This window comes from Microtus oregoni, unplaced genomic scaffold (genome assembly GCF_018167655.1).
Source record: "Microtus oregoni isolate MIOR12 unplaced genomic scaffold, Mior012 000026F_ref0000081, whole genome shotgun sequence".
NCBI lineage: Eukaryota > Metazoa > Chordata > Mammalia > Rodentia > Cricetidae > Microtus > Microtus oregoni.
In genome coordinates this window covers 19069544-19083694 of record NW_024543085.1, presented here as the reverse complement: position 1 = coordinate 19083694, position 14151 = coordinate 19069544, and the positions used below count along the sequence as shown (strand labels likewise).

General features: G+C 39.6%; 1 protein-coding gene across 13 annotated transcripts in view; it reads left to right on the top strand.

The window, feature by feature from the left end:
* Cadps2 (calcium dependent secretion activator 2) overlaps positions 1–14151 on the top strand; it is a 521450-nt gene that overhangs the window by 417629 nt on the left and 89670 nt on the right. For 7 of the 13 annotated variants that reach the window (XM_041675416.1, XM_041675425.1, XM_041675420.1 and 4 more), the window contains 2 exons: positions 8052–8155; positions 9744–9752. In XM_041675416.1, the coding sequence (XP_041531350.1) occupies positions 8052–8155; positions 9744–9752 (113 nt within the window). The remainder of the gene's footprint in view (positions 1–8051; positions 8156–9743; positions 9753–14151) is intronic. The other 6 variants (XM_041675424.1, XM_041675418.1, XM_041675426.1 and 3 more) reach the window with 1 other exon arrangement.

Here is a 14151-nt window from a genome sequence, read left to right as displayed (position 1 = left end):
AAGAAGAGTACTGATGAACCTTTTTTGTGGTGCACTCCTTTAATCCCAGCACTCGGGAGTCAGAGGCAAGCAGATCTCTGTGAGTTCGAGGCCAGCCTGAACTGTAAGAGCTAGTTCCAGGACAGGCTCAAAAACTACAGTGAAACCCTGTCTCGAAAAACCAAAGGGGGAAAAAAAGTGCCTTTAGGGCTTGTCTTATCAGATACAGGTTATGAAACCATCGTGAGAGCCTATGGTCAATGAGCAGAAATTTCAGTCTGTGTGCGAGCCTGGGATGCTTCATCTGAAAGAAATTTGGAATACACATCCCTAGAGAAAGATGGGATGCTTACAATGACTGAAAAATGGGTTTCCTGAATGAAACCTTAGTCTCCAGAGAGATTAGGATGCCTGTATAATAAGGGAAATGCCCTACCTTAGGAGTGTAGTTCCTTTTAACTATCCCAGGATATGATTTTTACCTTTTTAGTCAATCCTCTCCATTTATTTTATACCTAAGCTCGAAACAAACTGTTTTAACATTCTTTAAAAAAAAAATGGCATATTCCATTTTAGTTCCTTCATTTTTTTTACATAGAAATGGATGAAGCTGCTCGATAATAAATCAGGATATTGAGCATTTTCAGAGTCTCTTATAACCAGAAAAAATTTCATTCTTCTAACAATTAGCCTGTGATAAAAGAGAGCCTACTGAAAAAGTTCTGACCGAGAACACGAGCACCACACAGACAAGAAACATTTCTGTAGAGCCTCTTCCGTGTACTCCCCAGCAGGAACTGTCCCTCAGCCGGGGCGTGATGAGGGGGGTACACAATGCATGACACTCTGAATGCTCTTGCTAGAATTTTCCCTCATTCCTCTGAAGATGCATGAAAATCTCATTACAGGCATTCAACACCTGCTTCCTAAAAGGTCTCAAAAAATATGTCAGTTTGCTCAGCTCACTTGACAGTATGTCACGGATTTGTTGTTGGTTCTTTCTGGCTTTTTTTTTTTTTAACTTCCATATGGAATGTGATTCACAGATAAATGCTGCCGTGCAATAACAAGCTTCTCCACTTTCACAAGCAGTTTCGTAGCCTGTCATTCTCTGAGGTCACAACTTGAAAGCACCTGATTGGTAACCCCCTGTTTATTTACTAGCGGCGTGTCAACAGGTAAACCAAGTGACATGTAGCCCTGTGCTCCGGCATCACCTTGTTAATATGAGCAGCTGAGATGCATTAGGAAGGCTCTTTCCAAATCAGAGTAATGCAAACTGACAGGTTTCTCCTTTTCTCTGAGCAGAGTTGGTAAGTGCTCAAAGCCTGCGCAAGTATCATGGTATGGGAAATTAAGTAGGATTCCTTACTTACAGAGGATGGCCAGGTAGCCAGAAAGCCAACACTAAACAAAACGGACTAATTGGTGATGGGATGGGATATAGATGCACATCTGTATTATATGGATAGAGGAAACCTCTGAACTACAGGAAACTTTCATAACCCAGCAGCTCTGCTGGAGATGTGTGCTTCTTAGGAAGCCTTTGACTGTTTCCCTCTGGAAACTTAGAGACACACACGCTCTCAATGAAAGAACAACTTTAGTAATGTTCTGATAAGCCATATACTATAACATCTTCTAACATGGTAAAACGTTAGTTTCTGTTTGTCATAGTCCTTCATCATGACCCCTTGCTTTTGTATTTATTTCTTTTACTTTATGTGTATGAATGTATTGCCTGCATGTATGTATGTGCGCCGACTATATGCCTTGCTGAATCTCCTGGAACTGGGTTCGGCAAATGACTATGAGCCATAATGTAAATACTAGGAGTTGAACCCAGGTCCTCTGCAAGAGCAAGTGCTCTTAACCCCTGAGCCATCTCTTCACCCTATTTGAAGGATTTTAAGCAAAGGGGAGGGTGTAGATATGTCTCAAAAATTTCCCCTAAAGGAAGTATCACATCAAATCAGTGACTTTTCCTCGTCTGTTGTGGCCTGTCACTCATGAACCGCCGCATCCTGTTGGCTTATGGCAGTCCCTCTTTGTAAATCTTCTGTGACTGCCCAATTCTTATATTCCAGTTGCCTTCTTCACTATGGTCTGCTGTTGACCTAAAAAAGGAATGTATTCATGTTAAAGCAAGTACAGATGAAGTCTTTAATGTGACAGTAACTGTTGAAGAATTCGTCCAAAGCACTGTATTATTAGTATAACTAATTCTAAAGCAATATTCCTTGTAACTGTGCTATAATGATAGTCATTAAATGAGTTGGTCCCAAAGGGAGTCATGGAAGTGGGAGGCCACAGGCTCACTGTTTTCAAACAATTAAAGCATCACACACTTGCAGATTCTAAGCAAATGTAGGGAAGTCATACCACTACAGATTATTTTCATTCATAGACAGAATTGCCCAGGTATGAATGTCATTTTCTGATAAACATGTAAAAATGCAAACCTTATTCAGACTTTGCAAGAAAAAAAAAATCACCTTTGAACTAAATGATGTGTATGTAAAGATGGAGCCTGAGGTCTTGGGAAGGTGGCTCAGTGGGGTAAAATGCTTTCTGTGAAAGCATAAGTGATTGAGTTCAGGTCCCCAGAACCCAGAGAATGACAATGGTAGTGTACACCTGTAATCCCAGTGTTCCTATAGCAACGCGGGAAGTAGAAACTAGAGAATCTCCAGGCCTTCCCAGGCTGGTTAGCCAGGTGTATGTAGCAGAGAACAAGAGACCCATCTCATACAAGGTCAGAAGCGAGGTTCTTCTCTGACTTTTGCTCACATACATATCACACTCCTGTCCATACTCACACACACTTGCAAGGATGAAAGGATACAGCTTAATTTCGAACAAGGGAGGAAATAGATTTATACAGAGCACCTTTGAGTCTAACTCCATCTTTCGTGAGCGCGGATAGTTCCGACAGTGTGCTCCTGAGACCGACATCAGGAGCATCACCTGGCAACCATTTCAAAATGCAAATTCTCAGGCCTCACCCAAAACAGTGGAATCAGACACTCTGGAGGTGATGCCAAGAAATTGCGTTTCAGAAAGTCCTTCAGGTAGTTCTGATGCATAGCACATCTACTGAAGATGCTCCATCTGCGGGTGGAGGCAATCCCGGAACCATAGCATCATTTCGACTGATGTCATTGGTGTTGTGTTCTCTCTGCTTAGTTATCTGGGAAGCACTATTTTAACAAAAATCTGTGACAATGAGTTTTCGGAACCTCTCCCACGCTTTTGTGAGGTTGCCTTCCAATCTGTCTGCTCTAGAGCACCCATTTCTGTAGGAGAGACCCAGTCAATCACCTTGCTAGCAGGGGGCGGGGTCCCCCGAGGATATTTTTTACTTATAAAGATTGCAGGCATGCTCCCAACTGCCCCTTCTGCTTTCCTGTTCTCCGCGGGAACCTGTGGTTCTGTAAGTCTATTTCCCCATTAAAGCTGTATATATTATTACAGTCTGTCTACATTCATTTATGCCGGTACACATTTCAGAGGCTACCCCAGAACCATCCAACCTACGCACAAGTTCTACAGTGTCAGGCAGGTGGGGGAAGGGGGAGTCTTTGTATTAATGGGAAAGAAGATATCTAATTTCCCATCTTCTTTCCCTCTGGAGGTTAGAAGACCCATGAGTATTGGCCCATTTTAAGAGTCCCTGGAGTCCGATTGCCCTAGGTCTGACACCAGGCCACTCATCAAAGGTCGGGATGTCAAGAGGAAGTGCCAGAAAACGAATAACAAATTTGACTTTCCAACTGCTTCATTGCCCCAAAGAAATGTCCTGAGCCAACAAAGAAGACCTAAGGAGTTAATGGTGTGGAACAAATGGCTCATAGGTACATGTGTGTTCCAGATACTTACAAATCTCACCAAGTTGTGATAAGGTCAAATCATAAAGTTTACCTGGATATTTATGATTTTTATCAAGTAAATATTTTAAAATGAAGTTTACATCGTAAGCATGAAAAATCAACATATCAAATATGGGAAAAGGAAGTCATGTGCGTAGTCATTTTCCCACGTGCCCTTGCAACCTTCCCCATGAACATCATTTCTCATCCACCACTTGGGACTCTGACAAGAAATGGCAGCAGGAAACAGTCAGGGAGCACATCCTAGGAGTCCACATGCTCCTTGAAGTCTCGACTCCTAATTAAAGCATACCATAGCAAAGCAGTCAGTCTGTCTGCTCACAGCTTCCCATCTCCCTGCCTTTTCCCCAGTGGGAGCTCTTCTTAAATATACAGAAGAATAATTAAAAGAATAAGCTTTAGGGAGCCAAGGAGTGTTATCATAGAAAATGAAAAATGTTCCAGAATGAAGAATAATCCCAGCCAAGAGGAGTGCATTGAAATTCATAAAGGAACCTCTCTGTTTTGGGCATGCCTGTTTAAAATGTCACTCTCTGAAATGTATTACAACAACTGACAACTTACCGTGAAGCTTGAGGAATATCAACATTTGTAATGTGGGAGAAACATTACAAAGAGAGTGGAAGAAAGCTTCTTAAAGAGGGATTCTAGCTTCAGATATTCAGTGTAGACTTTAATGGAGCTGTTGATAACCTTGTTATCTAACAGTTCTAACTGTGGAGTGCATTAAACTTCTGTACTGCAGTAAAAAATGGGTGAAAACCAAGGGTGTGTACTTATTGTACTTGATAAAAAATGCTATTTATTTAAAGTATTAAGAGTGGCCATTATGTTCAAGGACAAAGTTTCCTTCCTCTCAGTAAACTGTATCTTGGAAGAATAAAATGTTTAAACAGTTTTTGAGTTTCACCTAGGACACAAGATGCTTTCAATGTTTTTGTTTTGTTTTGTTTTTTGTTTTTTGTTTTTTTTTGTTTTGTTTTGTTTTTTTTTGTTTAGGACAGTATCAAATGTAAAAGCTGATTTAACACATTCACACTTAAATAAAAATAAGTTGTCTCTCATTTCTTTTCCATTATTGCATACTGGTAGCTAAAGCTGTATATTGGTATATGATTTCTACTCAGAGAATTTATAGTGAAAAGTAATCAAATTGTTTTTCAGTAGATTCTCTTTGTTGTTATTCATTAGTTGGTTTGTTGGTAGTTTATACACAGTCTTAATGTTGAGTTCTGGCTTCCCTGAAATTTAAAAAAGCATACTGCCTCTCCCAAACAATGGAACTAAGGGCAGGAACCTCCAAAACTGTACAGAAGGTGAGATACATTTATATTCTCTGTCTCTCTGTGTCTCTACTTCTTTGTCTGCCTGTCTGTCTGTCTCTCTCCAATTTCTTTCATCAGCACTGCATCCACATCGCTTCTACTCTCACCCACATTCCTTCCATATTCTCCTCAACTCCCATATCTGTGATATCATCTCCTTTGATTCATCATTATATAAACATATGTGTGTATATACACATGTATATACAACCTACTGAGTCCATTTAATGTTGCTTGTGTGTCTAGGACTGAGCACTTGGTAAGACTTAATTCTGTCTTATTTAGTAGCTATATGGCCTTGAAAAGTGGCTTCAACCTCTCTGAATCTAACAACAGAAGTCCTGATTCTTTAGCTTATAGGGTAGCTTTGAGGATTCAGTAAACAATATCCTAAAGTATGTAAGGAAATATAAGTTCTTTGTCTGTGGTTGAATTTTATATTATTTTTTAATCCTTTAAAACTGTATTTTGTGTGTGTGCATAGCACACATACATACATTAAAATTGTACATTTCAAAACAAAACCCAAAAGTTTCCTGTAACTTGGTCTGTAGACCAGGCTGGTCTCAAATTCAGAGATTCACCTGCCTCTGCCTTCCCAAGTTTTGGGCTTAAAGGCGTGTTCTACCACCAGCCCATTTAAAACCCGAAAGTTTTAGTCAATAGAGATTTTCTAAATTACAAGGAAGCTTAACGAATGTCTGATTCAGTGATTCTCAGCACCTGTGGGCATAGTCAGGGCTTGAATTACTGTTTGGAAGAGTTCCTTGTATCTTCCCCTTTCATCCTACTGTCGTCGTCCCAGAGCCCATCGTCCTACTACACAGACTTCACAGAATCTCTTACACACAACCACTAAACACATTTTCCTAAAGCTCAGTCTTTTCTGAGGTGCTACAACAATACTTGCGCTGTAGCATCTGTCAATAGTTGCCCATCTTACTTAAAGCCCACGGTGATGAAGCAAATTCTGGCACATTCTCTAGCCAGGTAAGAGCACGCAAGGTCCAAGTCTTTCTTTCATCTTTTTGTTTGTTTGTTTGACTGGCTGGTTTGTTGGTTTTAGTTGTTTTTATTGCATTTTATCTCTCTCACCATGAGAGTTACATACATTAAAAAACTAACAAACAAACAATAAACATGACTTAAAAGTGTTAGGAAAATTGACATGATGAAACTTGGGAAACACTTGCTTGATGGTGCCTGACTTGTCAGAGAACCATCCTCATTTTTCAACATCACTGCCAACCCTCCTCTCACACAGTGTCTTGCCTCTCCTCTATAGGGGAATGTATGGTATGGACCCTGTGCACTTCATGCCATGTCTGACTGACTTAAAGCATATTAAAAGTTTAATGAGCAAGCACCAACCAGAAGGCATTGTTCCCTGCCCTTTGAGAATGAACTAAGACAAGAAAACGTTAAGAATCTCTTCCAAATTTAAAACTGAGATTTGGGGAGAAGTTGAAAGAAAAGATTTGTTTCTAGAAAACATAGTAGATACTGAAGTAGGAGGAAAGGAGGAACTTCATTTTTCTAAAAACCTTGACTTCCCTTCCTTACAGCCTCCCTTTCAACAGACATGTGACACTAGCCTTTGCTTCTCAATGCAACAGATCCATGAATGTAAGGCAGAGTTGCTGTGATTTACTTTGGGTTAGCTTGAGTATTTTCACCAGAAACTCAAATACAGGAACCTTGATCTCCAGAGTCATGGGGGAACTTTTAAGGTGTAATACCTAGAAGGAAGTGACTGGACCATGGGCTACCACACTTAGAGGGGTGAATGCTGGCCTCTCAGATGAGGTTTGCAAGAGTTTGCTCTTGAAAGAATGGGTTGTTGCACAGTACGATGACCTCACATCCATGGTCCTTTGTGCTTATGGCCATTTTCCTGCCCAGTTCCTTGCCATGTTGCAACATGCTAAGAGTCCAAGAAGATGGAGCCACCCAAACTCGGGCTAAAGCTGCCCCAACTGAATAAAATGTACCTCTTTTCTTTATAAAGTACCCAGTGTCATGTATTCTGTATATAGCAACACAAAGTGAACCGAGGCAGGGTGTCCTTAATGTTCCCAGTGAAAACTGTGCTTCATATGGTTTTGAGACAGTTGTGTCATGTAGGGCACCTCCAGTTTCTGCCAGTTCGTGGTGTCTTTGAAAAAAAGCTACTTTGTCTTCTCTTTTGCTGAATTTCTGGTAGCTGCACTTAATGTGTTCTGACCCTTTGCACCAATTTGCAAAGGAACCTTCAAATTCAAAGAAGGGTTCTGCCCTTCCCTGACCTGCTACCCCCACAGTTGGAAGTGGGCTGAGATGGCAGCAGACACACAGGGGAGAAAATCAGTTAATTGCAGCTGTCAGCGTTGTTTTAGGTGACTTTGTACTCGGGTTTAAGATCACCATGAACTGAGAATTCACATAGCAACAAAAAACCCGCGGTCTGCTAATGCCAGGAATGACTCATCTGGTGAGAACTGTATTGTATTGATAATACAATGCAGACAGAAGGAAAAGACTGTGCTATCTGCTCTCTTTGTGCTTCTGACCTTGAGCAGAATTATAACTTGTTTGTTGCAGAAGTTGAGCATCTAATGTGCTGTTGCACCTGTTAGTTCTTGTATACTAAATGGCAAAGCACTTGCAGATCTGTGATTGCTTTGTGGGTGAAATATTTTCTGCAATCTGGTGAACCGGCTTTTTAAAGACAATGCATTCAATTGTGTTCCTCGCATCCCTTATCTCTCAAAAGTGTGCTTCCTTGTGCTGTTTCAGTACTCCAGTCATCCCTACATCGTAGAACATGTCTGGCTTTGTATTTTCAAGGTAACATTATGATTGTTTTTATTTAATACAGAGACCATGAACCAGGCAAGTCCTGCCAGGAAGCTGGAAGAGGTTCTTCATCTCGCAGAGCTCTGCATAGAAGTCCTACAGCAGAATGAGGAGCATCATGCTGAGGTGATGACTCAGAGCCAGAACATAAAGTTCCCTCAAGGGCTTTGCCATAGCGGGGCAGCACTGAAAAGACAGCATGACTGGAGTCTCAGTGTGTATCTGTTCCTGGAAATGTGACTCCTGTATGTTACAAAGCGTGTGAGTGTGTGTGTGTGTGTGTGTGTGTGTGTGTGTGTGTGTGTGATTTCATATAGATAATAAGGACATGGGAAAGCCGAGAAGATCAGTCCCTAAGATACATAAACAATAGTTGGCAGAGCTGGAACACACCCATTTTGGAATGACAAACCAGTTGCTTTCTTATCCCCATGATACGATCGTTTTATGTGAAAATGTGTTCTGGTAAGCATTAAATGGGAGATTTGTGACGAACTTTACAATCGAAAACATTCACAGTGTGTGGCTTCTGACTGTGATCTTCCCCCTTATATCAAACTTTCTGTGTGTTTTCACTACCTCTTTGGTTGTTTTGTTGTGGCTGCTATTGTTGTTCACCATGCTTGGGAGGAACCTGGACCCTTCTATGTGTTCCCCAACGCTCTGGCCCTGAGCCCATTGCCAGCCAATGTCCTAACTGAACATTACCATTTACTACAGATCTGGAGTATTCTCACACCAACCTGCTTATTCTGAGACTTAACCTTCTCTTTCCTGTAGTTGTGAGTTTATCTACAAAAACAATTTCCTGGTTTTTGAGTTAAATGGAAGAAATATGCAGAATTAAATAAATACAATAAACTTTAGTGTCCTGACAGTGCTATTATTTTTGAAGAAGCAGATGTAACGGACCAAAAGAAAACAGAGCATATATATATATATGTGAATTTATAGAATATTTATTTTTAATGAAATCTAGTTTTCAAAAAATATGAGAAACTACAGGGTCTATATTTTGAGCAAATTCTTCGAAAAGAGTATTCATGGATCCTTACCATAGGCAACTAAGATTTATTGTATCTACTTATAAATATGATCATTCAAAACATCTGCTTTTAGCTCACACTGTGGAATCTAGTTTTTAGCTTGCATCTGTCATGTGTGAACTTGTTATGGATATTTTATTTTAAACTGAAGAAACAGCTGCTTCAATAATTTAAAATGAATTCCCAGGAGGATATTTTCTGGGCTAGCATCACTGCCATGCTACAAAGAAAATGATCATATGATAAAATATAGGTATGTTTCGTCGTCTTTGTCTTGTTCTGAAAGAGATTGTCATCGGAGTCCAAGGCAATTCTATATAGTTTTAATCTGAAAAGATATTCTGTTTCAGTATGTGTTTCAGCTAAGGCAGCTAATATTCACATGTATTTAATAGAAATTAAATAATAATGTTTTTAACAGAGTCAATGTGGTCACTAAAAGTGCTTGTTAAAAGTATAATGAGTCAAACACAATTGAAGTATAGATACTATTTGTTTTAATCCATAACATGCAATTGACTTCATTGAAACACTCACAGCACAATAGCATCACCTTCCTCTGTGCTGCAAAGACATAGGAACTATACTGATGACTTCTTTATAAATATTGTGTAACATAGTGGCATTTTTCTGTTCTGCTTATGCTCCAAATCCTTGGAATCCCACAGGGAAGAGAGGTGAGTAGACTGTTTCTCTCTTTTTCTATCATAAGACAGCCTTTCAATGTGACTGTAAAGCAGGACCCGTTTTGATGGTTGTCACATTAAAGTCAACTTAGGCCTTTCCTTGGAATGCAAGACTTTCCTCTGAGTGGGCTCGCCTTTGCTACACTGTTAGGTGATGGTGTTTAGTTAATAATCACATGCATAATTAATGCCTTGCAGCCCAAGCAAAACACAATGCAGGGAATTTGGAAACAGTGGCTTTTTGCTTTGCCTTTCATTGATTTTTTTCTTTAGATCTTTTTTTCCATCTTTATAGCAAATATTCCCTCTGAGCAGTACTAGAGAAAAACATTGGTCTGATTTCAAAGTCATCTCCAGACTGAGTGCGTTGGTGGATGGCACTCTCCACTGAGGTTCATTTTGCTGACTTCCAGGGCCAGTTTCTTTACTCTCAACTGTGCCTAGTTCCCTCTGTACTTCACCTCCTCTGGGGAGGTTAATGCGTTTGCCTCAAGACAACCTTCAGGTGGCTCTGGTTCCCACTCTTCTTTCCACTCTGCCTCCCTCTGCAGTGCAGTCCACTCAACAGGACTAAGTGGCCATTTCTATCCTCCCACAATCCCTCAGTGAGACATTCATCTCCTTGACAGGAACTTGCTTTTAAGGCAGTCCCTCCTCCTCTGGAGACCTCTTGACCTCTCAGGTTTTTCTTTAAGATACTGCCTTTCCTCCCCAGAAAGAAGATTTTAGCTCTTTTTCAGCAAAATCTTTAAGATTTTCTCCACATTTCATGGAGAAGATGTCGGATCAGAGATTTCAGACAAATGGATCTAGCAATTCTTCTTCCAAAAAACATTCCCTTTCATAGAGCTAGAAAGTCCAGGTGCTTACTGGAAAAGTCATTAGCTCTAATCAGCTACACATGCATATGTGCACATGTGTGTACAGACCAAAGGCTGACATCTGGTGTCTGTCTTCTTCTGTCATCCCCCACGTTATTCTTTGATACAAGGTCTCTCATTGAACATAGAGCTCACATATTCACGCTAGGCTAGTTGGTCCAGTGAGCTACATGTCTCTGCCTCCTCATCTGCCCTTGAGATGCTAACAATCCAGAATTAGGTTTGCATGCTTGTGCAACAAGCACAGACTTGGCAACAGAGCTTCCAACCTAGCCTTTGTTATTATTTTTGGTTTGAGTTAGTTATTGTTTTTATGGTTATACATTTTGTTTTGTAGAGACAGGGTCTTGCTATATAGTCCAGACTGACCTCCTACTCACATCCACTTTTCCCAGTTTCCAGATTCCAAATATATGCTACCATGTCTATACAATTAGTTTTTGGGTTTATGTGTATGTGTTTCACTTTGAAATGAGGTTGGTGTGGGAGGTCCTTCTGTATATGTGTTGCTTTTATTGGCTAATGAATAAAGAAACTGGCTTGGCCTGATAGGGTAGAGTAGAGCTAGGAGGGGAAAACGAAATTGAATGCTGGGAGAAAGAAGTAGAGTCAGGGAGAAGCCATGTAACCCCACCAAAGACAGACGACAGAACTACCTGGCAAGCCACGGCCTCATAGTGATACACAGATTAATGGAGATGGGTTAATTTAAGATATGAGTTAGCCAGAAATATGCTTAAGCTATTGGCCAAACAGTATTGCAAATAATATGGTTTCTGTGTGATTATTTTGGGGCTGAGCAGCCAGGAACAAACAAGCGGCCTCCTACAACATGAGGTTCCTAATTTGCTATGTAACAAAGAATGACCTTGAACTTCTAATCCCCCTACTTCAAGAATTGCAGGCAGACCCCAGCCTGCCAACTTTATATGGTGATGGTAACAGAACCAACCAAGGGCTTCATACATACATACATACTATTGGTCAATATTGCTTTGGCTATTGGTTCCAAATATTGTTAGAGTTTTATGGTTTGTTTTGCTGTTATTTGTTGGTGTTTCTGTTGTTCCATATGAATTTTAGGGTTGTTTTCCTTGGATATTCTGGCGTTAACCCTTGGCAGATACATAATAGTCAAGCAACTTATTTTCTCATACTCTTAGGTTATCTCTTTACTCTGTTAACTGGTATTTTACTGTACATATGATCTTTTTGACATAATTCCATTAGTCCGTTTTTGCTTTTGCTTTCTATGAATTTCAAGTCTTACCTAAACACTTGCCCCTTCCAACATCTGAATCTGCTTCCCTAGTTTTCTTCTAGTGTTTACATAGTTTCTCTCCATAGTTTCACAGTGGCGCTCTCTCTCTCTCTCTCTCTCTCTCTCTCTCTCTCTCTCTCTCTCTCTGTGTGTGTGTGTGTGTGTGTGTGTGTGTGTGTGTGTGTTTAATCCATTTTGAGTTGGTTTTTGGAGTTGAGGACAGCACAGGAATCTAGCTTCTTCACATGGGTGTTTGACTTTTTCGGCGCCATTTATTTTCTGTTTTTTGTTTTGTTTTGTTTTTGTTCAAAATTTTCTCCAACATAGTTTTTAGTACCTTTGTTGGTGGACTTTTCTTTCCCACCCACCAGTTCCCAAATGATTGACAAGGAGAGACTTACTATTATGCTTGGTCAATAGCTCAGGCTTGTTACTAAATAACTATTATATTTAAATTAATGCATATTTCTTATCTATGCTTTGCCATCTGGCTTGGTACCTTTTCTCAGTACAGCATGCCCATCTTGCTTCTCTCTGTGTCCGTTCAGGACTTCGCCAACTATGCCCTTCTTCATCCTAGCATTATTAGTTTGGTTGTCCCACCTGCTATTCCTTCCTGGCTACCAGTCAGCCAACTTCTTATTAAACCAATTCGAGTGACAAATCTTTACAGTGTACTACAGACAGATTATTCCACAGCATACCTTTGCTGAAGATCAGTTGACTGTGAGTGCAAGTTTTCTTCCAAGTCGTCTGTTCTATTCTATTGATGCCTGTCTCTTTACTGCCTACTTGTTGATTGATTGATTCTATGTGTGCACACACCAGCACACACAAGTGGAGACAATGTCTGTCTCCACCATGTCTGTCCCAGGATCACAGGTCATCTGAGTTGGTGACACCTTTGCCTGCTGAGTCATCTCACCTGCCCCTTTGTCTCTTTACAGTTAATTAATAACTTGGTATATTTTGAATTCAAGCAGTGTGATGCCTTATGCTTTGTCCTTTTTGTTTGCAATTTCTTTGGATACTTGGAATTTTTTGTGGTTCCATATGAATTTTAGAAGCTTTTTCATAGTTTAATGAAGAAAGTCATTGACATTCTGAGAGCAATGGCATTAAATATGTAGCTAGCTTTCCGTGATGTGAGCATTTTAATGTTGTTTCTCCCAATATATGATATCTTTCTGCTTATGTCCTCTTCTTTTTCTGCCATTTGTATTCCAACTTTCTTTTCTTCTTTCTTTCTTTCTTTCTTTCTTTCTAGTTTTTCAAGACAGGGGTTCTCTGTGTAGCAGTCCTGGCTGTCTTGGCACTCACTCCTTTGACCAGGCTCACCTTGAACTCAGAGATTCACCTGCTTCTGCCTCCGAAGTGCTGTGGAAGTGCACCACAACCACCTGGCTCAATTTGTACTAAAGAGATTTTTTTAATTCTTTAAGTATATTTTTATATATTTGAGTTTTAAACTTATAAGAACAAAGGTAACATTTTTAAATGATATATTCTAAAGTGTTTTCACCTTATTTCTTCTTATTATTTCAATATTTGTCTATATTGAATAATGATTATCAAAATTATAAATCAGAACTGTGAGAAGCCTCCAATCAGAGGCTTTAGTCAGATGTCATCTTTTTATATTATGGTCCACTCTACTGGCCCCTTCTAGAAGATGGCCTTTCATATTGATCTGTGTGTACTTGTGTATGTATATTGTAGGGCCAAGAGATATGCTAGTTATTGAATTGTCTCTAAAGCTATTATAGTCATTCACATATTATAGCACTGTAGACTAATGTTGTCTTTTGAAATGAAATAAGCATGCCAAAGCCTAGTTTTCTGTTTTAGCTCAATATAGAGCAATCTTCCATTTTTATATTAAATTATATATTATGTATTATAATGTTAAAAGGAATTAAAGGCTTCAGACCTCAGGTAAATTAGAAAATATATAAATAAATCATGTGTTTATGGTAAGAAAAATCAAGGAACAGTAGCAGTGTTCTAATATGCAAAGTAGACAATGGATGGATGGGTGGATGGATGGATGGATGATGGATGATAGATGGGTGGATTGATGGATGATGGATGATCTAGTGTACCTTGTATAGTTACTTAAGAAAACTATATAATTGTTCTCCCAGTTACTAGCTCTTCATATAAAACAAGAATACTTATGCTATCTTCTCAAAAGAGCAATTTGGGGGTTTAACTAAGATAACACTTATAAAATTTTAGAACAGTACTT